This window comes from Pimephales promelas, chromosome 6 (assembly GCF_988280905.1).
Source record: "Pimephales promelas chromosome 6, fPimPro1.hap1.1, whole genome shotgun sequence".
In the NCBI taxonomy this organism is placed as follows: Eukaryota; Metazoa; Chordata; class Actinopteri; order Cypriniformes; family Leuciscidae; genus Pimephales; species Pimephales promelas.
Genome location: NC_142774.1, coordinates 4,787,967 through 4,815,342, shown reverse-complemented (window position 1 = coordinate 4,815,342; position 27,376 = coordinate 4,787,967). Strand labels below are relative to the sequence as shown.

Sequence of the window (27,376 nt, the reverse complement as noted above, 5' to 3'; positions counted from 1 at the left end):
GAGATACCTCGTTTAGGGCAAAAACAGCATCTTAATGCACTAAAACAAGCTCAACGTAGTGAATAATTTAAACAATAGTTGTGCTTTTATGATTATAGTATCACATTCTACTGAAATCAAATGTGTGGCACACCAAATGGTCACTTATTTCAGTTGGTGTGACAACTTAGTAGTTAGCTGCCTTTGAATGAATGAATAAAAATTACAACAAAAGTAAATAATTAATTAGATTAAAATAAAAAGATAGATTAGATAGATTAAAATAAAAATATATATAATTATAATAATTATTAAATAATTATTCAAATATATAAATAAATAATATTTTTATTTAAATATATTATAAATAAACAAATGGGGTTTGTTTATATAAAATTAAACAGTTAAATAAACGGATGGGGTCCCTCACTTGATTTTTTCTGAACCCGATCATGAATGTACAAGTATTAATTTAATGTAAAGGCTGCATTGTGATGTTACTTACACGTCGTCCACATAGCAGGGATAAGGCATCTGCTGGATGTAGACTCCAGTTTTCTCCTTGCTTCCCGTCAGAGCTCGTATGATCCCGTGTTCAATCACGTCCTGCAGGTAAGAGAAGCCGCCCCAGATGTACCGCATGTCCTCAAACGGGTCCGCTCGAGGACCGGGATCCCAATATCTGCGGGAAACACAATCACATCCTTCATTTTCTCCATACGGAAGCTGTGCGGACCGATTCGTAGCATGATTAGAAAACGTAGCCTCTCATACCCATCCTTGATCTTGTTAGTGCGCTCCACATTATCAATGTCCATGCGTATCTTGTAGTTGATGTGGGGCGGCAGATCAGACGTGTTGGACTGCATGTCCGGAAACACTATCCCGGCCCAGAACTTGCGGTCGTCCAGCAGATGCATGGACTTGTTTACCAAACGTTCTTCGTTGGCCACCGGCTCCAACTTGTCCAAGTTCACACACTTCAGGGGAGGAAATTGAAAAGTTTATCAGAAAGAAGTCAGGTTAAATCAATGATCCTCGATTCTGGAAATCAAATAATCTGGATCAATTCCCCCCCTACGAATGGCACTTTTCCACGACACAGTCCATATAGGGCCAATCCCAATTCTACCCCTTACCCCTTCACTTTCCCCTTCCCCTCCGTTTTGCGCGTCCACGTGAAGGGGTAGGGCTGTCCCAATTCTCTTTTGGTTGGAGGGGGAGGGCTAGGGAGAAGGGCCAGATAGCCCTTCAAACGAAGATTTTTCGGGAGCACACTTCAAACGAAGGGGTATGAGAAGTGTCACTGCTAACCCAGGCTGGCTGCCCAAGCGACAAAGGAGACAGATACATTTAAGTATTTGTGGCTTTAATAAGTATTATAACGACAAATAATGATTTGCTTTATGTTACATTCAATATTGTGTTCATATTTACGGTCAGTTTCTTCACAGAAACGTTTGTATAAAAATCGCTAAAATTACTGTAGTTTGCTAACGATAGTCCCGCAACATATTTTCGTCGTCTCCGTTGTTTCCTGCGAACTTCACAAGATGCAAGAAAATAGCTGTAACCCACGCGACAGATAACTGCAGCTGTCGACGGGATCTTGGAAGTTGTGATAAACATCGGCGCATATCCTGTGACGTAGGCGCTAGCGACGACTTATAATGACGTTTAACGGAGGCGTAGTGGTGTCCCATTTCTTAGGGGAATATTTTCACCCCAACGCATTGCCACTCTGTTTGAAGGGTCAAGGGGAAGGCGAAGGGGTAGGGCTAGGGGAAAGGAAAGGGGTAGGGGGTAGAATTGGGATTGGCCCTTACATTTAGACATTTAGCAGACGCTTTTATCCAAGGACTAAACTGAGGACTAAACCAAGGACTAACTGAGGACTAAACCAAGGACTAACTGAGGACTAAACTGAGGACTAAACCAAGGACTAACTGAGGACTAAACCAAGGACTAACTGAGGACTAAACCAAGGACTAACTGAGGACTAAACCAAGGACTAACTGAGGACTAAACTGAGGACTAAACCAAGGACTAACTGAGGACTAAACCAAGGACTAACTGAGGACTAAACCAAGGACTAACTGAGGACTAAACCAAGGACTAAAGCAAGGACTAACTGAGGACTAAACCAAGGACTAACTGAAGACTAAACCAAGGACTAACTGAGGACTAAACCAAGGACTAAACCATGGACTAACTGAGGACTAAACCAAGGACTAACTGAGGACTAAACCAAGGACTAACTGAGGACTAAACCAAGGACTAACTGAGGACTAAACCAAGGACTAACTGAGGACTTAACCAAGGACTAACTGAGGACTAAACCAAGGACTAACTGAGGGCTAAACCAAGGACTAACTGAGGGCTAAACCAAGGACTAACTGAGGACTAAACCAAGGACTAACTGAGGACTAAACCAAGGACTAACTGAGGACTAAACTGAGGACTAAACCAAGGACTAACTGAGGACTAAACCAAGGACTAACTGAGGACTAAACCAAGGACTAACTGAGGACTAAACCAAGGACTAAAGCAAGGACTAACTGAGGACTAAACCAAGGACTAACTGAAGACTAAACCAAGGACTAACTGAGGACTAAACCAAGGACTAAACCATGGACTAACTGAGGACTAAACCAAGGACTAACTGAGGACTAAACCAAGGACTAACTGAGGACTAAACCAAGGACTAACTGAGGACTAAACCAAGGACTAACTGAGGACTTAACCAAGGACTAACTGAGGACTAAACCAAGGACTAACTGAGGACTAAATCAAGGACTAACTGAGGACTAAACCAAGGACTAACTGAGGACTAAACCAAGGACTAACTGAGGGCTAAACCAAGGACTAACTGAGGGCTAAACCAAGGACTAACTGAGGACTAAACCAAGGACTAACTGAGGAATAATCAAAGACTAACTGAGGACTAAACCAAGGACTAACTGAGGACTTAACCAAGGACTAACTGAGGACTAAATCAAGGACTAACTGAGGATTTAACCAAGGACTAACTGAGGACTAAACCAAGGACTAACTGAGGACTAAACCAAGGACTAACTGAGGACTAAACCAAGGACTAAAGCAAGGACTAACTGAGGACTAAACCAAGGACTAACTGAAGACTAAACCAAGGACTAACTGAGGACTAAACCAAGGACTAAACCATGGACTAACTGAGGACTAAACCAAGGACTAACTGAGGACTAAACCAAGGACTAACTGAGGACTAAACCAAGGACTAACTGAGGACTAAACCAAGGACTAACTGAGGACTTAACCAAGGACTAACTGAGGACTAAACCAAGGACTAACTGAGGGCTAAACCAAGGACTAACTGAGGGCTAAACCAAGGACTAACTGAGGGCTAAACCAAGGACTAACTGAGGACTAAACCAAGGACTAACTGAGGACTAAACCAAGGACTAACTGAGGACTAAACCAAGGACTAAACTGAGGACTAAACCAAGGACTAACTGAGGAATAATCAAAGACTAACTGAGGACTAAACCAAGGACTAACTGAGGACTTAACCAAGGACTAACTGAGGACTAAACCAAGGACTAACTGAGGATTTAACCAAGGACTAACTGAGGACTAAACCAAGGACTAACTGAGGGCTAAACCAAGGACTAACTGAGGACTAACCAAGGACTAACTGAGGACTAACCAAGGACTAACTGAGGAAAAAACTTCTCCATGCCTTTTCAGCGCTAATTTTGCACTGCGTGTCTTAAGTAAATCCTGACGGTAGTTTTCTGACGGCAAACGCTGTCAGTAAAAGTGGCCCTAAATCACAATATAATCAGTCAATCCCTCTGATTTTAGACTGCGATGACTTGTTTTGGTGGTTTTCAGTTGCATAATTGATTAGTTACTGTAATTTAGTGGAGAACTGAGAACTGTTTCTTTCTGACAGGGCTACACATACTGACCCAAAAAAATAGGACAGGCACTTAAACCGTGGATTCGGTTTTCTAAGAAACTTTAAATTGATTAGCAAAGATCACAAGATGACCACATAATCCTGTTGATGACGTTTTAAAGGACTAGACGTAATCCATGCTCACATTTAATGAGATCAAGCCCTTGTGTTCAAGAGAACAAATTCCTAGATGGATGAATGGCGTTTGATTGTGTGCATGTGTGTACCTCCATGAACCGAGAGATGGTCTGGATGGCCTGATCCGTCTCGTTGAACGCCTCTCTCCAGGTGTACGCTGTCCCATGAGGACGCGTGTCCTCTGAAGCCTTGGACAAGAAGCTGGACACATCCTCCACGCGCCAGTCTGTCCCGCTCAGCTTGGCGTTAAAGAAGCGAGCGCTAGCGTTGTTCTGGAGGAGTGTCTGTTTAAGAAAAATTAAATTCACTTAATCGGAAAACATATGACAATATCACATAGCTACTGTAGCTGTAAAAGACACACAGTATTATGAATTAATTAATCAAGAGGACAAAATGTAAACAAAACTATGATATAATAATATTTCTATATGTACTTATACTTCATATTGTGAAAAATTTATATCATAAAGATGTCTAAAATATTTGGAAATATTTTCTATTAAATGATGACGTTTCTTCAACTCATTATTGTACTTTTCTATGTATTATTTACTTTATTCCATTTTATTCTCATGTTTATTTATTTTATTTTAATCTACTCCATCAATAAATGTAAACAAAAACAAAAAGTCAACAAAACTTTGAAATCAAATATATTTTTTTAAATTGTATCACATATACTGTATCACGTGTCATATAAATGTCGAAAATACTATTTGGAGAAAAAGAAATGTTAAGTTTAATTATTTATTAAGTTTATTCAACTCATTATTATATTGTGTTGATAGATATATTATTCATTCAATTTCTTTATTTTAACCTGGATTTCTATTCATTTATTTATTATTGTAATTTTTTTGCACGTCCGCGCATGAAAGTCGTGCACTTAGAAAGGCGACTCGGATTCATGCATTTTGTGCCAATGACAGCAAAACACCTAACCTAGCACACTTTTTTATTCGATTAGGCACAAATAGGTCCTTTGAATACTCCAAGGGTTTGAAGATCTCCACTAATAAGTATGCATCCCGCAGAGCGCCACACGTTGTGAGCCATGTGAGTTCAGTAGGGAGGTTAAACGCAGTACCGCTTATGTCCAAAAGGTGGCAGTGTGAAGTTCACAATCTGAGCTACTTCCACAAAATCATGTGCTCAGAGGTGACTAACAGGCTAACAGGAACAGTGTCTTTTGTGTGTGTGTGTGTGTGTGTGTGTGTGTATGACGCACCCGCACAAGGTCCATTTCCTCACTGTTTTCCATAAAGCTCCAGAGTTTGGGTCTCATCTCTTCCCACATGCCGCCGAGGTCCCTGAGCACGCCGAACTCCTGAAACGTCTTGTTGACCTGAGAGAAAGAGACAGAGTTAAACAGGGCTCAGACCTAAGGAGTTTTTAATCTTAACCAACTGTGAACTTTCTTCTTTCAAATCTCAAACCTGCACACACTACAAGATTTGAAAATCGTGGCGCGTCACACACTACAAGATACTCTTAAGATCATCATGCCAGATTTAGCACCTCAAGTGAGCTGTAGACATTATATGAGGAGACATTATAAAGGCAGTCGTGTTGCTGATACATATCGACCAGCCGTTCCTCAATCTCCATCTCGGACTCTTGTTGTTTCGCCATTTCAAACGTTCGTCACTTCCGTCTCCTTGTAGACTTGTCTATCATTGTCTCTTAAGGAAGAACTGACGTAATCACAGTCGTAATCATCCTGATTTAAAATCCTAAATATCAAACATGTTTGATATTGTCGGGGCGACCCCGATGTGTCCGCGAGCAGATCGGGAGGTTTAAGATCTGTTCATCTGTCACCGCATCACTTTACCAGATAATCTGGGCCAAACATCTGATGCCCTGGACGCGATTGTTGGGGCATAAATCGACCTGAAACTCCTGTAGTCTGAGCCTGGCTTTAGGATGGTCTTCTAGACCCAGGCCTTCCAGACCTTAAGGTACTGCTGGCGATTGCTGGAATATGGATATATATTTTGTATGGATAGCATACAAAATATACCAAAAAATATTGTATATATATACTTCAGATATTTGCTCAAATATGGACATACTATTTCTCATGATACTCAAAATCTTGATCTACAGGTTTCTGCTTGAATACTCGAAATTATTTTTGTGGATGAATATAAATTGTGCCAACATATCTTGTTAAGTTTATTTAATAATTTTATCAATAGTTTTAAAGGGTTTTTTTTAACAAATACAGCACACAATACACAACTTTTTCAGGAAATATAGAAATATGTAGGCATTTTGTTATATTTCCATTCATTTAAATAAAGTCAAAATAAAATATCATATAAATGTTAGATGGAAAAACCTTAAAGAAAATCCTAAATGTATATAAATGTAATTCAACACATTAATAAATACTATAATAGCATCGTCAAATCGATTAATCGTGATTAATCACATCTAACATAAACGCTGTATGTGTATATATATAAATACAATCACACATATAAACATATATTTATAAACTATGTTAGATGCGATTAATCGCAATTAATCGATTTGAGTATTTAAATAATAATGATAAAATAACACTAGTGCCATCATGACATGATCTGATGATTAGAATAAAATATTGAAAATAGACAATAATACAGAATGAGTCTGTGAGTTGAAATCTTTGACTCACAGAAACCTGGTCAACACAAGTACAGTACATACAGTTATATGTAACACTCCTCAATCTCCTGACCTCTTGTATGATCCTCTGGGTGGCAGGAGTGTCGGGGGTGTACAAGATCTTTCCCATGAGCAGCGGCTTCAGAGCTCTCCAAATCATGCGCGATATGGGACTCGACTCCAGGCCCTTCATCACGTTGTTGCAGTAGGGCGCTAATGGAGAGATGACGAGTTTTTTTAAACAGTTTAGCAGGGGACGTGACATATTTTGCACTCACAAGTGAAAGAAAAGAGAGAATTAGGACTTGGCTCACTGGAGGAGTTGTCGTAAGCGGAAACCGGCTCGCTGTCGTTGTCATTGCCGTAGCTGCCGAACAAGGCCTTGTAGTTGTTATCCTCGTACCAGTTGAGGGACTTGATCTTCAGGCCTCCGCCCTCCGGGTGGCCGCAGACGATGCGGGACACGGCCTGGTACATGTGGTTGGGGGTCTGCGTGCTGTTGCCCGTCAGGTACATGATCTCGTTGCGCATGTCCCGCCAGCTCTTCATACTGATAAGCTGGGAAACAATGAGATAAGTTTGATCACTTAAAGGTGCAGTGTGTACATTTTTGTGGCATCTGGTGGTGAGGTTGCGAATTGCAACCAACGGAAGTTACGGTGGCCGACAGGAAAACATGCCGTCGTCTGAGACACCAGAGAGTAGCCAACGACGAGGTTAATTTACAAAGATAATTTTTTTTTACCTTAATCACTTACTTAGTAAAACGATGTTTTTCGAACTTTTTCACCATTATGTCAGTGTTTTATTCGCTGACTTTAGCTAGCTTCTTTGTATGAATAACAACAATAGTGACGAAACGCGTTCTGTAAAGCAGTTTGTCCATTTAGGGCTCCTGTAGAAACATGTCGTTGCAAAATGTCTATTTAAATGTAAGGGGACCCGCGTGTATGTAGATAGAAATGGCTCATTCTAAGGTAATAAAAGCATAACGGGTCTTTATACACCACTGAAAACATAGCTATGTATATTATATTGCATTTCTGTCAAAAGATCCTCCAAAATATTACACAATGCACCTTTAAGAGACTCAAAAAAGTCCTCAGGGTTCAAAAGTTTGGCGTCTGAAAATCTCTTATTCTCGCCAAAGGAGCAGCTATTTGATCAAAAATACTGTGAAAACTGTTGCATTGTGAAATATTATTACAATGTCAAACAATAGACAAACTTTCAGTCATTTTAACAGCTTTAAGTTTGAAGGTTTTCAGTTTGAAGTAGTTTTAAAGCTTGAAGTGGTTCGAAGGCAATACGGTCTATCAGCAAAACAGACTGGTGTTATTAATCACATCGAAATTGCATATTTCCTTGTCGAAAGTCACAAAATGTTTGCTTATGCTAAAGAATAGCTTGAAACGGTTTGTCTAGTGATGGGAAAACAAATGCAAACATCTAGGCACACCGGATGACATAATGACTGTGTTTATCCAGATCTCTCAAAGTACGTCATTCAGTTACAGCGGCTTCAGGAAAGGGTGAGACTAATATTAATGGCAAGCACTTGCTGTCCCATTACATGACCTTGTTCGTCCAATCAAAACGAATACAACCTGAATGTGTTGTTTTTAATCTTGAGTGTGTAGCCCACGTGCCGGCCTGCATTATTCCTCTATGTGTCACCGGGTGTAATTGTTATGAACCGTTGTTGTCACCGTCACTCAAGGGTGTTACTGATCCTGACTAAACCCAAATAATACAAGCGAAAAGTTCTTCTGGATGTATGAATTGCGCAATCGTTACTCTTTATTTTTATTCTGTAATTATTTCCTCGCCCATATGTCATGATACATATTGTTTTTTAATGTGAAACACATAAAGAGAAATTGGCATGATACTTCCAGTCTTGTAAAGCCATACAAAAGCTTTACGCGAGGAACAAAATGTAAGTTGTTATTTGTTATCTCATATTTCAGTCTGTTCCCCTGCAATATTGTACATGAACCACTTGATGAAATCGTTCAGAAATTTCTTACTGTTACTGACACCAGTGGCCGTTAGAGAAACTGCAGCCAGTCTCATGCTCGTTCTCGCACTAGACGAGGCTTTTTTTTTAAACTTACGAGGAGTTTCCGTGGGTATCTGGATTGTGCTGGAGGCTGGTCGCTTCTTTCCGTCCGCAGAGTCCATTTGACACACTACTGCTAGCGACTGCAGCCGCTTGCTAATGGCTGCCGTACGAATGTAATCCCAAGTCGACGAGAACGTCACATTTTGTGAATTTTCACGCTAATTCGGACCTGACACCTCCAAACAAAATTGAGCCTACAGGCTGATGATGGAGGCAACCGTTGTGGACAGTAAGGGCCTGTTCACATTTCGCGTCTTTTGCGTGCTCAAGTTCGTTATTTCAAATGTAGGCGCGCGGTACGCTCGTTTTTTCCATGCGCGTCCGCGCCGCATCAAGATAAAAACATCTAAACTTTTCAGAATGCCGCAAGCGCACCATAAACGCACAGTAGGTCACGTGACAAGAACCAACCAGAAAAAGGAGAACGTGGCGCGCACAGCGTTTTCTACGAAATTTTTAGGCGCTGTATGTGAATCCGGCCTAAAGGTGCCATTCTTTCTATTGCATTATGGTTGGCTCATAAATGTAAAAAAAGAAAAAAAAGAAAAAAAAGTAAAAACCTACACATAGCCCCTTTAATGAAACTTTTATGGTATTTTTGAGACACTATACAGAGACTATGGCAGACTGTAAAAAAAAAGTTGGATGAATATTTATTAAAAAAATTCTCATGTTGTTTTCCACAAACATAGTGGCCTATACAGGTTTTTAGCGTATTGAAGCTAAGACAATAATGACAGTTAATTATGTTTAAGTAAATATGTTTAAGAGAACGCAATGCAAGTGTCTTTAGGGTCATCATGTGCTTGGAGAGGAATGCAAGGGAGTTTTGTGAAAACCGTATCTTGCCCGACAACAAGCTGAATAGAGACTCTGCTGTAACACGCTCACGCATGCCTGCTTGCCGACGACGAGGTTACTATCGGTCATCCTCCTGATGAAACCCAAAGACAACTCAAGAGGACAAAAGACCATAATAAACTGCTTTCTGACATTTCCGTCACATTAATGGATGCATGTTGGAAAAATAGGTTATGAGAATGATGGCACGATGCTGATGAGAGAGTTTTCATTCTGAAATAAATGGATGGTTTCACGCAGTGTTACATAAGTGCTTGTTTGAACGTTTGTGTAGAAGGGTTATAGTCAGTCAGGTTTGTAAATGACGAGCTAATATGATTCACAGGGCTGTAAACACCTTTGGCATGCAATTTCTGAAATCACCATCATCAACCCTTCTGAGAAGCGAACACAATGAGCTTTACTAACGGCTTAATTGGCATATCTCCAGCTTTCTGTTTATTACAACAGGGAATGAACACTAAAATTCAAACAGAAGTTGCAATAGTCTTTTCTTCCCTATTGTGTTGTATATCCGAGTGAAACGGCTTCTCAAACAAGAACAAATGTAGGGAAGGACTCGATTTTGTCCATTGGGAATTGATTGGATGGTTGTGGTTTGCTATTGGTCGATCTCATTTAGTCTAACTTGAAATACTAAAGAAGTAAAACTAAAGCCGAAATCAAATAAATAAAAACTATAGAAAGAAAATTACAAAAATAACCGATAACCGATAACTCTTTATTGGCTGATAAATCAAAATGTTTATATGATTTTTGAGAGCCTGATTACAAAAAAGTCTCGCCATTATAATTTTAAGTAGCCTATATGACAGATTTGTGTTGCACTGAACTGTATTTTACTTTTTAGAAGTAATTCAAATCATATTTCAAGCTATTCAAACCCATCATGGCGAACAGTGCGCATCTGAAGTGTCTCAGCTAAAGGACATAATCCATAATTTATAAGCTTTAATATATCCGCTAAATTTTTTTTAGCATGCCGATAACAATAACATTAAAAAAAAAGAACATATATCGGCCACCATATCGGTATTGGACGATATATCGTGAATCCCTACAGAAAATATAAAACATAAAAAAAAAATGTTTTTTGTACTGAAAGGATGAGCTCACAGTCTCTTTTCCCACATCATCCAGGGCTCCCTCTCCTCCGTATGCGACTGTTAGTCATGAAAGAGACCTATTGTTATCTGTCACCTGTAAGCCATCACGAGGTGTCCAAGGATGCCCTGGAGGCCAGACAGACATGCAATCGAGGCAGGGTAACTGGAGAAATGAGGCACGACCTGAAGTAACCTCTCGCTGCTGCATGTGAGGGTTACTGGAGTTCAACTCTTGTGTGAGAACAAAGAGGAACTAATGACGGCCAGCGCAGCGTTGGTGTCAACTCAATTTCTGTTTCTGTTTAAAACAATAAAACTATGACTAACTGGAAAGAGATTGCTTGTAAGACGCAATCCCTGTGAACAAACACCCTGTGTGATAATGTTGGAAACATCAGAGAATGACAAAACGCGTCCCTGTTTTGTTCTAAAGGCAAGTTAGTTAACATTTGTCGAGCTCTGCACTTTTGCCCAGTGCTGGCAGGAATTGGGAGTCTTGTGATGGGCCAAACTATTGCTGCTAACCCACTTAACACTCAGCTTTGGTTTCTAAACTCTCGTCACCAAATACAAAAGAGCAGAAACACATGAAATGTCAAGCGTCAGCTCCATGGCTTCCAAGATGCAGGGAGGTTTGGGATGCTAGCTATTTATTAACAGAACTTTTTGTGCTTTTAAGCAAAAGTCTTGTTATAAAATGATTTAGGGCAAAGCAAAAAGCTTAATGATTATCATTTGTCTCGATGCAAAGCATAAAATGAAGGCATGTTGCATTTCCATATTAGACTGGTAATATAATCATAAATGCTGTTTAGATATTATTTCATTAATATTGCATTACCGTAAAATACTTTTATCGGTATATGTTTTTAATTTTTTATAATCATACATACACTGAAAAAAAACAATTTAAAAAACGGTCAAATGACTGCCAGCTACGGCTGCCAAACAAAAAACATAAAATTAAACATAAAATAACTTTATTTTAAAAAAAGGAAAAACCTGTAAAAATAACAGTGTTTTTCTGTAAAAAATTTAATAAAAAATTCTGTAAAATTATAGTTTTTGCACTCTATTGGATTTAAGATATTTTACTTTAATTTTACGGTTTTTGTTTGTCATTTGACCGTTTTTACAGTGAATTAACTGCTATTAGTAAATTAGTATAGTAACTGCTATAAGTAAATGTCACATGTAACAAAGACACTGTAAAATAAAGTGTTATCAAACATATTTCAAACAACAAATTTGAACCACAACAATTTACTTTTTTAATCGTAAATTATAGGATAACTTGTCTCCAAAATCTCCAAAAACTGTAAATCTAAGTAGTATTTTACTGTAAAATTACACTGTAGAGTAAGGGAACTTACTGTAAACCAATGTACAGGTTTTTACCGTAGCATAACCGCGTTACGGGTTTCACATTTTTTTTACAGCTAAAATTGCGAAACTTTTTTACAGCGGTGGCTGCCAGAAATTCACAGTAAAAATACCGTAACAACGTTTCTGTGATATCGGAATGCCATTTTAATTTACAACTTAAACTGTATATTTAATTAAGTGTTATAATGTTAATATACCAACTACCAAAAATCTGTTTTTACCTTAAAATGCACTTACAACCAAGCAACGTGACATTTCTTGTGTTTTTCGCTGTGATTTTTACTGTAGCAGTAACGACTTAAAAATGTGACTAATCCAGATCCACTGGTCTAATATACGGGATAAGATAATTTGGGAAGCTGGAGTGGGAATTAAAGACTTCACTCTGGTGTCTAGTTCGGTATCCAAAAGTAGGGTGAGGGATATTTCGGGGGGGACGTACCTCCACCGCTAATGCGCCCAAACTCTCCAGCAGGCTGTCTGTTGCTATGGACACATCCTGGATAATCTTAGGGTCGGACCTGACGTCTTTCTGCAGGACCAAAACATGAACAAAAAAGACATTATTAGCTCATCAAGGGAATACTACTGTACACATTTTACTAAAACAATGATCCCATGAAATCTATGATAAAAACAACCCAACATTTTAGGTTTTTACGATTTAGAGGGTGAACAGCGTTAATACTAAACACTACAATAAACATTCATTTAACTTTCATTTAACTAAACCCGACTGATAAGAAAAAAAATCTAGAAGAAACAAATGGTTTCACTTTCTTTTAAGGTGTCTTTGTTACAGCGCAATTATACGTTTAAGTACTGAGTAATATTAATTAACAACATGTCATTAGCATCAGTATATACATAAGTACATGTAACAAAGATACTGTAAAATAAAGTGTTACCAAACTTTATTTAAAAACAAATTTGAGCCACAACCGTAAATTATAGGATAACTTGTTTTTTTATCTCTAAAAACTGTACATCTGAGTAGTATTTTACTGTAAAATTACACTGTAGAGTAAGGGAACTTACTGTAAACCAATGAACAGGTTTGTACCGTAGCATAACCGCGTTACGGGTTTCACGATTTTTTACCGTTAAAATTACGATCATTTTTTTTAGCGGTGGCTGCCAGAAATTCACAGTAAAAATACCGTAACAACGTTTCTGTGATATCGGAATGCCTGTTTAATTTACAACTTAAACTTTATATTTAATTAAGAGATATAACTACCAAAAATCTTCTTTTTTTTCCTCAAAATGCACTTAAAACCAAGCAATGTGACCTTTCTTCGTGTTTTTCTCTGTGGTTTTTACTGTAGAAGTGTATGTGTGTTCACGGAAACAGTAAAACACATGTCAAGACATTAAGCAACTTTCATGTTTTAAGCAGTTACTATGGGCTATTCTGTCGTGATTTAGAGGAAACATGTCAAAGATCTCACTGTCCCCTTGCTTGCATAACTAAATTGCCGTGCAAAGATAGTAGCGACCAGGCATCTTGAAATCTCATTACTCAAAAACAAAGAAAACACTCAGTCTAAGCGAACATACACAAAGACATCAATATGTGAATTATCTTGGCTGATGGTCACGGCGGCTCCCTTTTCATGCACAAATATGCTGAAATAATTATTCCCATTTACAAAAACAAATTATGTAAAAGTGGCCATTATGTGACCACAATGTTATTCTGTTGAGATTGAAGACCTGACAAAGTTCACTGCAGTTTATTGCAGTCCAGTAAGCAAGTTAACACATGGGACATAAAAAATCATTAACATTTTAACATTCATCATTTAACGTCAATGAATTAACTAAATAAAAACTGTGTCCTATGTAGGGTTGGGTATCGAGAATCGAGTACCGATTGGAACCGAGACTAACTTTTCGTTTTTCCTGGAATCGTTCAAAAGTTAAAATTTCGATTCCTAATTTTCGATATTCACAGTCCGCAGAGCGGAAGAAGAAACCGCTGAACACCACCAACGAAGAAGCGTCTACCGGAAGTGTTGGCATAACCACGTGAGTCGAACATGAGTACCTTACGTCGGCGATCCAAAGTGTGGCTTCACTTTTCTAAAAATAACGAAATCTCGGCAAAATGCAAAATTTGTGACAAAAGGAGTATTTTTACAGAAGGAGTATTTCCATCAGAAAGACATTGGTTAGCAAGGTTAGCTAAACTTTTTTGACCCTGCCTCTTAAAAGAATCGGAATCGAGAATCGTTAGGAACCGGAATCGAAACAAGGAATCGGAATCGGAATCAGAATCGTTCAAATTCAAACGATACCCAACCCTAGTCCTATGTAAATGTTATTATTTAACAGCTGTATTTACTCACCCGTATCGGCTTCAGGAAGTCCAAGTTGGACAGGAAGTTGTTCTCCGCGTCATTCAGCCATTCAGCAGATGATTGACAGATGATGTTTTGCGTCAGCTGAGACACGTTCTTGTCGGCAATGGTCACGAAATCCTCCAGAGATGTGGTATTGCACAGGTCTCTAAGATGAACTCCGAACCCTTTAATGAGCACCTGTAGGATCACAAGCAGGTGAAACTAAAACACTGACCCTAGTGTCTAGTGATCCTAATGTCAAATCAAGCTAAATGCTCATATTTGCGAGGTGCACAACCAAGAAAATGCCATGTGAATATGAATAAATAGCATGAATGAAAGTGTTTTTAAGTCGATTTGAAGATGCTTCATATCTCCATTTTGGTGTTGCAGAATAAACTGATAGTAACCAGGCAAACCCCTCTCGCTCAACCAATGGCGTGAGTGTGAGGCGGGATTTTTATGCATTTTTAACATTCTAAATGTCTTTACTTTTGTATCAATTTAATACATAGCTGAATAAAAGTATTATTTTCTTTCAAAAACCGGGTCCCTATTTCACTTAAAAAATGCATGAATTTTATTTATGTGAAATCATGTGGTGAGTATACAATATAGATGTATATTAGTAGTATTTAAAGAAGGATAGCACAAATAAGATAAAGCTAAATAAGCTTCAAGTTTGTTTTAAACTATATATAAAACATATTTGATGTTCATAATGAAGATCAGAAGTATTTCAACACTTTTTGGTTGTTAAATGTTAGCCGACTGTTTTGAATGCATTAAACGTTATACAGTTTAAATGTCTTTCTGGGGCCATTGTTTTAAAGAATCCATAAACAATGAATCTATGATAGATGTAGCGCTGGGAATATTTTAAGAAAGCGGAAGTAGTGTCGTCAAAGTGGCCTGTATCTCGCAGCACATTTGTCGGAGGTGGAGAGAATAGCTCGCCCTGTCTCAGTTTTCCAGGAATTGCTCTCTGGCCAGAGCTCTGTCATGTGACTCCACACACACACACACATCATAAACGCACGTGCACTGCTCTCTCAGTACAGCTGTGCGAAGGACATCCATCATGTGTAACATCTGCCCGATCGACTCCTATCCCAATACACCAAGGTCATCCGCACGGGATGTGAGCATATGATCACATGTTTTGAAAAACACATCGCATCATATCTGTACGAGCCAGCATAAGTGTTACATAACGGTCTCAGGATACATGACGTGTAAAAACAACACCAGGAGGACAAACTAAAAAATGTACTTGATGTGTGTTGATGCTCTTTTTTTTAATGATTTGGTTGTTTTAATTTGGTGAATTAATTTACCTTCTCCAAGTTGACGTTAGCCTCCACTATCTGTCTCACAGCATGCTTGGGCAGGGTAGCATTTTTCTCGAGAAACTCAGACAACGTTTCATTATCATGGAGGAAGTCCTTCAGCTTGAATCCTAGGAGAAAAAGAAAACCCGTCATTAAATACAAAATTAAGCAAACTACTTTGAAATATATACACTCTCAGAAAAAAAGGTACAAAAGCTGTCACTGGGGCTGTACTTTTTTTCAAAAGGTGCACTTTTGTACCCAAAGGCTGCATATTGGTACCTTAGTGGTACATTTCAGCACCTAAAATGTATATATTAGCACCTAAAATGTACATATTTGTAGCTAAAATGTACATATTACCACCTAAAATGTACTTAGCTCCTGAAATGTACATATTAACACTTAAAATGTACATATTAGCACTTAAAATATACATATTAGCACCTAAAATGTACATATTAGCACCTAAAATGAACATATTAGGACCTAAAATGGACATATTTGCGCCTAAAATGTACATATTAGGACATAAAATGTACATATTAACAACTAAAATGTACTTTTTAGCACCTAAAATGTACATATTAACACCTAAAATGAACATATTAACACCTAAAATGTACATTTTAGCACCTAAAATGTACATATTAACACTTAAAATAGACAAAAGTTTACCTTTTGAAAAGGTACAGCCCCAGTGACAGCTTTTGTACCTTTTTTTCTGAGAGTGTATTAGTCAGCATGATATATATAAATATACAAAGCTTATATATGAGTTTGATAACGTCTCAATCATGATGACTAACACTGGTTAATTGCTGTTTTGAATTAACCAGTGATTCACAATTGCACCGTGAATATTATCATTTCTAATAAAGGGTGTCATTCAGAACATTGTGATAAGTATGACAGCACTTCCTAACTCAATGATAAAGCGAGTGAGGTAATGCCGTTGCGTTACAGTCACAAGACAACCGTCCATTTAGCTCTCAACTCCGAGTTCATGATCCGAGTGCAAGATGTCCACAGTGAAAGCCGGAGGGAAAACAAAAGGCAGAAGTGAGTAGAGCAGTGTTCTCCACCACAGAGCTCATTGTGCCTCCCGAATGTTCATCATCATATGAACTGGTTTGAGTCAGTCTCCCTCCTCTGGGGTCACTACAGGTCATTCATTCCCCAGCCAGATCTCTGAAATCACCACACTTTTCACTTTTTTCTTTACTATTCTGGAAAGGTCCTTGGGAAATGAGCTGTAAAAGATTCAGGGGGTGCTTGAACAAAAATGCTTTTTTTATGTTCGTTTCATACCGGCATCAAACTTTGTTTCTCAAGGACAAGTAAAAGCAGCCAGTGGAAATTACTGACATAGAGTAAGAGTATAGAGCTATAAAACAAATGCTTAGATTATTGAGATGTTGAGCTGAATATCAGCGCGCGTTATATCATTCGTATTCGTTTTTCAACGCGTTTTTTGTGTTCACACCCAAGCGATTTTTTTCTTTGCTATAGCATCACCTCAAACCGTTTAACTCTCCTTTACAAAACCTCAGAGCAGTTTTAACCAGATGGGACGAGTTACCTAAGGAAGCTTGTTTCCGCCATAGAATGAAAAATATAAAAGGTAATTGCGACTTTTTATCTCACAATTCTGACTTTTTTTCTCACAATTGCGAGATGGAAAGTCAGAATTGTGAGATATTAAGTCAGAATTGCATGATATAAAGTCGCAATTGCGAGATATAAAGTCAGAATTGGGTGATATAAAGTCGCAATTGCGAGATATAAAGTCAGAATTGCGAGATATAAAGTCGCAATTGCGAGATATAAAGTCAGAATTGTGAGTTATAAAGTCAGAATTGGGTGATATAAAGTCAGAATTGTGAGTTATAAAGTCAGAATTGTGAGTTATAAAGTCATAATTGTGAGTTATAAAGTCAGAATTGTGAGTTATAAAGTCAGAATTACGAGTTATAAAGTCATAATTGTGAGATAAAAAGTCAGAATTGCAAGATATAAAGTCAGAATTACGAGTTATAAAGTCATAATTACGAGATAAAAAGTCAGAATTGTGAGTTATAAAGTCAGAATTACGAGTTATAAAGTCATAATTGTGAGATAAAAAGTCAGAATTGCAAGATATAAAGTCAGAATTGTGAGTTATAAAGTCAGAATTACGAGTTATAAAGTCATAATTGCGAGATAAAAAGTCAGAATTGCAAGATATAAAGTCAGAATTGTGAGTTATAAAGTCAGAATTACGAGTTATAAAGTCATAATTGTGAGATAAAAAGTCAGAATTGCAAGATATAAAGTCAGAATTGTGAGTTATAAAGTCAGAATTACGAGTTATAAAGTCATAATTGCGAGATAAAAAGTCAGAATTGCAAGATATAAAGTCAGAATTGTGAGTTATAAAGTCAGAATTACGAGTTATAAAGTCATAATTGTGAGATAAAAAGTCAGAATTGCAAGATATAAAGTCAGAATTGTGAGTTATAAAAGTCAGAATTACGAGTTATAAAAGTCATAATTACGAGATAAAAAGTCAGAATTGTGAGATTTAAACTATTCTGAGGGGGAAAAAGTTGGTCTTTTTTTCCGCTTAGAATTGGCCTGATAAGTCGCAATTGCGAGTTTATATCTCACAATTCTGAGAAAAGATGTCAAAATTTCAACATATAAACTCGCAATTACGTGTTATAAAGTCAGAATTGCGAGATGTAAACTCGCAATTGTGAGAAAAAAAGTCCAAATTGTGAGATAAAAAGTCGCACTTCTGTCTTTTTTTCTCAGAAAAAATAATTCTGACTTTATATCTCGCAATTCTGACATTATAACTCGCAATTGCGACTTTATATCACGCAATTCTGACTTTATATCACCCAATTCTGACTTTATATCTCGCAATTCTGACTTTATATCACGCAATTCTGACTTTATATCTCGCAATTCTGAGAAATAAAGTCAGAATTGTGAAATAAAGTCACAATCATTTATTTTATTTTTATATTCAGTGGCGGACACAAGCTTCCATAGTTATCAAACCTCACTCTTCCCCAGCAGAACATTCCTATATCCTCAAAAAGAGCACACTGATGAAACAGTGTCTCTGTGGCATAAAATGATCATCTTTAACCATTGACTCTTGAGGCTTGCTAATCCACGCTGGGAAAAGCAAGCATCCTATTCCTCAAGCCCCAGATGCAAACAGCAGCTCCTCCGGGAACATTAATTAAATGCCGTCAGCTGTGAGTATCAACTCCCACAAGTCTCTCTCATCAACCCTTACAGTGAGTTATCAGTCTAAGTATCGCCTGCAAATGTCCATTGAAACACCTTGAAAAATGGGTAAATAGGATCGGCACAGAACATAATATTTGTACAGGGCAACAAAGCAACCACCTGAAACACCCTTAGCAAACCACATAGCAAAACACTTTTGCAACCACATTGGACAACTGCAGTAAGCAATTTATGAGAATCAACCATTGTTGTCTTGCCAGATCAGTAACTCAACGCCGGTAGTGAAGGAAACCCTAAAGATTATCACGATTCCAGTCTTTTAGTACAATACTTAGTACTAACAACAAATTGAACCAATAACAATGCTGTTTTTGGTCACATACGCCACTGTTCGAAAGTTTGGGGTCAGAACAATATTTTTTTCAAGAAACGATTACTTTGTTCAGCAAGGACACATTAAATTGATCCAAAAACACAGTAAAGACTTTAAAAAGTATCAGGTTTCCACAAAAATAAACTGCTTTAAACATTGATAATAGTAATAAGAAAGGTTTCAAATCATCATATAGGAATGATTTCTCAAGGATCGTACGACAAATGTTTACATTTGACAATATTACAGTTTTTTTTACTGCATTTCTGATCAAATTAATGCAGCCTTGACGAGCACCGACCCCAAACTTTTGAACGATAGTGTACTTATTATAAAGTACAACATTTAAATTACCACAAAACCAAATGTTGTGAAAGGTGCCAGACCTTCAGTGTTCCTCTGCAGTTTTCTCAAGGCCCGGACGAGTCCTTTAAAACCTTCGAAGCTCTTGTCTTGTTGGCTGTAGAGGAGGATTTTCTTGGCATCGATGAACAGTCGGGAGATGCTGTAAATGACGAAAGCGACACTCACATAATTAAAAGCGTGTTAAAGTACTGTAAAATCCAATGCAGGCCCAAATCTTGATTGACTTACATGGAGTCATTGAAGTTCCCCACCACTCCGGGCGTCTCTCCAGGCGTGGGGTAGCGGAAACAAGGGTTGTTGGCATTGCAGATGATGCCCTGCACCCATGGTAAAGTGCCCGCAGAGGGCATGGCCTTATTGGGAAAGTGGCCTGCAATAATCAGACAAAGCAATCAGATTTACAACAAATGAAATGCCATTTTCAATCTGAATCTGAAGTGTTTAATGGAATAAAACATTCATAATTTGCAGGGCTGTCAAACGATTAATCACGATTAATCGCATCCAAAATAAAAGTTTGTGTTTACATAATATATGTGGGTGCACTGTGTATAATTATTTTGTATATATAAATACACACACATGCATGTATATTTAAGAAAAAAAAATGTTATTTATATAATATAAATTATATATAAATCTATATACAGTACATGCATGAAATATATACAAGCATGTGTGTGTATTTAAAATAATTATACACAGTGCACACACATATATTATGTAAGCACAAACTTTTATTTTGGATGCGATTAATCGTTTGACAGCCCCAATAATGTGGAGTAACACGCACAGACTAATCACACACAATGCGATACAGTAAATTATTATTTTTAGTTCAGTCATGACAACTCTTGGACTAATTTTAGCATGTTATTGATGATATGTTGATGTATTTGGTCTTGGTGAACTAGATCTGCTACTCTGCTGCTGTTGATTATTGCAAGTATGGACTTGCTACTGCATAAAAAAGACAGATATGAATATATCATCAGATCTGGGCAGGTGGAGCTGGGGAGGAGGAGGGTTTCAGAGTAACTCAGCAAACACTGAACCAGACTATTCAAATGTTGAGCAAGCAATCTCATTGGCTGCAGGATCAGCAGAGGCCAATCAGCTTGTGCCATGCGGTAATGATGTAATTGTAAAAATGGTAATGATGTAGCTTGTTCCATAGCAAGTCATGTTAACTTTAAAGGATTTTTTGGATATTCAAAAGTAGTTTTATGTTAGGTCAATAAAGAGTTCATTAAAGGTTATGTCTTCTACACTATCTATGCACATGAACAGGATTACACTTTATATCTCTTTATTGCAAATATTCTTTACTCTTATAATTCTTTCCCTTTGTTTGAAAGGTGTTTCTATCTTTCTAACCAACTAAAAAAAGCTAACATTTAGTTATTCTAAAACACTGCAAGAAAACTGTGTTTCGGAGATCTTGTGATATATCAAATTTCATGCGGTTCTTGGAGCTGTTTTGCTGTCCTTGACCTCCTCTGGGAACAGTGTGATTTCCAAAGTGGAGCAAATATTGACACATGAATGAAGTAAGGCAGCATGACACGGGACATTAAATAAAATATATTTTTTAAGACCATTTTAAACTGACAGTGCAAACATACTGCATTACTACAAATAGGCTTTAGAACAATATAATGAAAGTGAAATATTTTCAGTGCAATTTAGTTTAGATTCACAGTTTGGTGTATTGGACAAAAAAAAACACGTTCTAACCTGAGCTACACATCTCATTCTGTTGTTGTAAATGATTGGTTGTGTGTTTGTTGGCCCATCTTAGGCCACTTACATTCATGTTGCTCGTAGGGAGGGTAATAGATTCTGACAGATATCAAGATGAAGAAGATGAAGAGCGGCCATATTATCTCAATCAGAAGCTGAATCTGGAAAAGAAAGGACACACTTATTTGTTTAAACTTTACACAACTTCACTGCTGTTCACTGAATGAATTATTCTAGGGAAGTCAGGAAAATCCTGTTTATCGTGACGGTTGTTGGACTTCCTGCTGACGAGGCATGTGAACCTCCTGTTCAGACATTCATGTGCCGTCGTGTCCGTACAAATATCATGATCATTTAATCAGTTTTTGAGGTGCATTCTCTTTCTGGACTCCTGTTAAGTGTCACGGGCCCACCGGTGGGCCCAAATCCATTTCATTTTTAAAACAGTAATATCCTATACTTAAACCTAAACTAATCTTGATAAACTATATATCATTTTCTAGTTTCCATATTTGGTGATTGATTTTCAAAATATATAACAGAGGAGCCCTAATTTATCAATTTGCAACAAGAATATTTTCATACTACTAAGGCGTGTTCAGACCTTTATTTTGAAATAAGTTAGCTTCTTCCTTCTCCTTTTTTTTCTATATTCTTTTTCTTCTCTTTTGAACATGCTGAGATTTTGTTTTTATTATTTTTTGTTTGGATATGCTCTATTATCAATGACCATGTTCTGAAGAGGAAAAGGAAATGAAAAGAAAAAAAAAAAGAAATAGTGATGAACATGAAAAATCACGAAAGAAGGGTAGAAACCTCAGTTTGTTCAATGGATTGCATCCATTCAATTATTTTATAAAAAAAAGTCTGAATGTTTTTTTAAATATAAAGAAAAAAATTATAGATTCACCATTTGTGAGGTGGCAGCGAGCTATTACGCACATACTTGTTATTTTCATGTTTCTTAGAGGTTGAATTCATATCAAAATCTGCCATGTTACTTCTAAATAGGATCTCTACTTCATAAATTGTATGAAAATTGTGTGAAAATAATGGTTCATATCACTCAAAACACATGTAGGCGCCCTTATATGGGCAGTCTGGTTGTGCCCTAGTGGAAGAGAACGGTACTGCGCCCAAACAAAATCTCACAGAAAGCTCATTTTTTGAGATATCAACCTAAAATTTGAAACACAACTTGTTCAGATTTTTTTTTTTTTTGCAGTTTTAGAGTCGCCCAGGTTTTGAAAAAATATATTTATATAAAATATGAATAATTAAATTTCACTTTCTTAATTTATTTGACTTCCAAATGTCTTCTTTAAAACGAGACCAATCTTTCGTATATATTCTAAAGCGTTCTTGAATTACAACCATTTAAGCTCCAAATTTGCATTTCCGTGTCTGTTCAAAAGGAAAGTTGAGACGCAAGTACATAAATAACAACTACTTTACAGTTTGTTCAACGGCAACTTGCCACACAATAAAGAGTATATACGCAAATCCACAAATTGTCTTTTTACTTATGTATTTATTCATTTCTTTCAATGCTTGTGGGGGTTGGTGACCTCCAGAACCTCACAGATGTCCCCGTACAGAAAAATGGGAGCCTAGGGACTCCATATGCTACAAAAGGCACTTGTTTTGCTGCTTTGAAATGCATTTTGATTGTTGCATTCAGTAACTGATTGATTAGTGATGCGTTAAAATCTCAATGTATTTGGTATGAACTTACAGTCTGTCTCCGTCGGAAAGTGAAGTTCTTCCACAACAGTAAGCCCAACTGAGTGGAGAATGCCATCTTGCCACGGCTCCACACTGTCCGCGCCGCCTCTGGCAACTGTCAAGAAAAGAGGTGTAAAGATAATGATGCCAAGCTCTATTCAGTCAATCTGTGGGACGCACAAATACAGGTCAAGTGCCTCATGCCAGCTTTATCTGAGGTGGACTTTATAATATGGGTGCTGTGACATCATCACCACTGACTGAGAGTTGCATTAAAAAGTAAACATAGACATTAGGACGAGTAAACATTCAACTACTAACATTTCAACCGGTTTAAGATTGGATTTGGAGAATTGGGGCAGAAAAGGAAGGAGTCAACATAACTGAGACAACAAAAGGCATTTGGACAGTTTTACTGACAAAATGCATTCATTTATAATCAGCGATTAAAGTCTTTTTTAATGGAATATCAGTGTTTGTTATAAATTATTTATTTGTGCTTTTGATTCATAATCCTTTCCGCACCGTCTTGTTACCATCCACTTTACTGCTGTGAGGGCGGAGAAACCTGTCACTCACATGAGATCAACCAATAGCAAACCACAACCGTCCAATCAATTCCCAATGGACAAAATCGAGGGTGACCTTACTCTGTTGCAGGACAGCGGATGTAAATTTTGCGGGACAATGCGGGACACGGTGTAAAGAGATAAATTTAGTTTATTCCCATTAGTTGGGAAGTCTGTTTGCCATCACGTTGGACGATAACGTTTTAAATCGTTAATTGTGACAGACAGACTGGCATTCAGTTTGCTTTGAGTGATACAATGTGATTTATTGGACTCATTTTGTCAACTAAATATAATGACTAACAGGCTATGTAAAAAATGTCCTTAAAGGAGTAGTTCACTTTAAAAAAAACTTTTGCCGATAATTTACTCACCCCCATGTCATCCAAGATGTCCATGTCATTCTTTCTTCAGTCGAAAAGAAATTAAGGTTTTTGATGAAAACATTCCAGGATTTTTCTCCATATAATGGACTTCAATGGGAACCAAAAGGTTCAAGGTCCAAAAGACAGTTTCAGTGCAAACTGTTCAAAGGGCTTTAAATGACACCAGACGATGAATAAGGGTCTTATCAAGCGAAACGATCGCTCATTTCAAGAATAAATAACAAAGTTTATGTTTTATAAGCACAAATGTGACCTTTCTCTCTTCTGTGATGCGCGCTCGTGACTCTCCTGTTCGAACTCGTTCATCAAAATGAACAAATCTTTTTTCGAGTCATGACTCGAAGGGTCCTTGATAAGACCCTTATTCATCATCTGGTGTCGTTTAAAGCCCTTTGAAGCTGCACTGAAAGTGTCTTTTGGACCTTGAACCGTTTGGTTCCCATTGAAGGCCATTATATGGAGAAAATCCTGGAATGTTTTCATAAAAACATTAATTTCTTTTCGACTGAAGAAAGAAAGACATGGACATCTTGGATGACATGGGGGTGAGTAAATTATCAGCAAAAGTTTTTTTTCAAAAGTGAACCACTCCTTTAAGTAGTATTAGACTATGGAAACAATAAATGTTACCAGATTCAGTGTATCTCAAACTTGTATTTTTTGTGTTGTTGTTGGATCTGGCAGGTTTAATAAGGATGTTATCTAGTACATGTCTTCAAGAAGAACTGTGTCCACACAGTTGTCATCATCAGAGGGAATTATGGGAAGCAAGTTATTTCCCTAGTCTAGCTACAACACGATGGCTGCGCAAATGGATTTTTAAATGCTAATCGCATTGTTTAGCACGATTTTATTTTGAAATGCGCGACATTGTTTACGTTTTGAGGGATGCGGGACAAAGCACCCTAGTTTTGCCCTACATTTTGTCTTGTTCGAGAAGCAATTTCACTCAGACAGCATAGAAAAGACTACCGCAATTTCCGTTTCATGCCTACTTTAAGTTAGGTTTAAGCAAGGGAAAATAATAATTCAAACACAAAGTTTTGGCATTTGTGTTGAAGACTTATCTGTTCTTTTCGCTTTCTTTTGTTATCAGAAAACTTCAAGCTGTGAGAGGAAACAGAACAGAGCCGGTGTGTGGGTTGGTATGTTTCATAATGAACTAAACCATAAATCACGATGTCCTGCTGGTGTTTTGATTAAATTGTCTATTAATGCGTTAAATTAAAAGTCATAATTTCTGAGAAAATGTATGAGTCAAGGCTAAATTAGAGTGAATGGCATGACGTGTCATTTTTTTTACCCTTTGGATCTGTTAATTTATCTTAAAAAATACTGCTACTACTAAAAATATTTAATTATATTTATTTGTTTAATTTTTAAAACTTTTGTCCATCAAATCTGAGACAGTGTGGCACTGACTGGCATAACCAGCATACAAGAAGCCATTTTGCTGCATTTGGTAAGAAACCCATAAAACATGCATTTAAAAAAGGATGAAAGCAACTATTCTTCTACATTTCTATTCATTTTCTCCTTGTATCATTGCCAATATTTGCCTTCACCTCTGTCTAAAGACCTGTATCATTGATTGGTAGCCTATGTGTAAAATCTTTCATATTTTTATAGTGTTTGTGCAGATACGGATCTGTCTGAGGTAATGCGATTCTTATGCTTTTGTTTTTCATACATAACATCATAAGAGCGTCCCTAGTGGACGCGTTATTTTTCTTATTTTCCCCCTTGTTTACCATTTTCTTCATCAATCGCTTCTCTCGCCTCGCAGCTCCAAAGCCAACAAATTCTTGCACATACACACCAAATATCATATGTTTTAGACCCAGTTCGCACTTAAAGCAAGATAAATCAATCCCGTCCATCACGACGGATTCAAAACATGTCCAAGAAAGATGATGTAAGGGCAACATACATTTGTTTACAATACAATAATCGCCACGAATTACTTTTGTGGAGCAAAATACGAAAATAAACCGAACTCTAGACTTTTAATGGTGTTTTTTTGCCACCAAATATGCGTATAATCACGATGTGTTAAAGATGCAGAAGAGTTGAAGAGCTCTTTTCATTGTTCCGCAGAGAAGAGGTTACTCTCGGTCATTTCGCGCAGACTCGGTTGCTGAAGCGATGAGCATTTACAGTCTTCTTTGTTCAACTGTCTCTTCAAGTTGTCACAACTCCACTAGCTTACGAATGAAAATTGTTGTCAATCATACAGACCTTTTCAAAACGAATAGCTGCCACGAAGCTTTAATACATCCCAGCGCATCAAGTGTTTACAAAAGACACGACTGTGCAAACGTCGAAGAAAAACAACAGAGTATGGGCTTACAATATGCATATGTTTACGTGTCACGATAAGTAAACGATAAAACAATTGTAATCAGTTTTCAGCATAACTGCCACGAAGCTTTCAATGCATCACAATGAACTCACTCACCAAATGTTTACGATAAAAAGCACGTCATTTGTTGTGAAGCAACAACAACAACAACTGACTGAATTAGTAAGCGCAATAGTGTGTATCAATGAATTAGTGAAAAAAATTAATTAACACGATATCACTGCTCAAAAAAATAATGAAACAACATTTTGCTCACCGTTTTTGCTTGCTCCGAAATGATTATTCCTTATTTCATATAGCCCTAAACTGTAAATCCTTTTAAGGCGAGAAGAGAAACGGCTGTTTTAACGCTCTCACGGCGATATTGTACTGGTCGTGTTTTGTTCTCTATGGACGGACTTTTTTCCTCTCCTCCATCCTTTTATAGCGAGAGCGATGCGCGAGGTTACTGTCGGTCAGGAAAGCGCTGCTGTTTGTGTTCGAGCCTCCATATATGGAACGCACGTGCGGACCCAAAACAGCTCTTAAAAGGGCAACGCCGCCGTTTTTTCACTTTATTTTACGCATTATACGTTACGCGCTGTATACGTTTATACAACAAATATTATTCATGTAATATTAATTATATTATCTGCCTGTCTGAAATAGGGATTGCACAGTGTTAGTACAGGCTTAACTGATTATAATTGGAGTCCACACTCGATTATTTTATTAAAAGAGTAGTTCACTTTTGATAA

At 37.4% G+C, this 27,376-nt stretch overlaps 1 protein-coding gene across 2 annotated transcripts in view; it reads right to left on the bottom strand.

Annotated features, from left to right (window-relative positions):
• Positions 1-27,076, bottom strand: part of abca1a (ATP binding cassette subfamily A member 1a) — a 50,141-nt gene extending 23,065 nt beyond the window's left edge. The window contains exons 1-14 of one of the 2 annotated variants that reach the window (XM_039685443.2): positions 26,896-27,076; positions 23,333-23,437; positions 21,665-21,758; positions 20,083-20,224; positions 19,875-19,993; positions 15,876-15,997; positions 14,545-14,736; positions 12,636-12,725; positions 7,030-7,273; positions 6,789-6,928; positions 5,289-5,405; positions 4,147-4,341; positions 754-959; positions 485-661 (exon numbers count right to left, since the gene is read on the bottom strand). In XM_039685443.2, coding sequence (XP_039541377.2) covers positions 485-661; positions 754-959; positions 4,147-4,341; positions 5,289-5,405; positions 6,789-6,928; positions 7,030-7,273; positions 12,636-12,725; positions 14,545-14,736; positions 15,876-15,997; positions 19,875-19,993; positions 20,083-20,224; positions 21,665-21,758; positions 23,333-23,398 — 1,904 coding nt within the window. In that variant the 5' untranslated portion in view covers positions 23,399-23,437; positions 26,896-27,076. The remainder of the gene's footprint in view (positions 1-484; positions 662-753; positions 960-4,146; positions 4,342-5,288; positions 5,406-6,788; positions 6,929-7,029; positions 7,274-12,635; positions 12,726-14,544; positions 14,737-15,875; positions 15,998-19,874; positions 19,994-20,082; positions 20,225-21,664; positions 21,759-23,332; positions 23,438-26,895) is intronic. The other variant, XM_039685435.2, reaches the window with a different exon arrangement.
• Positions 27,077-27,376: the final 300 nt, after the last annotated feature.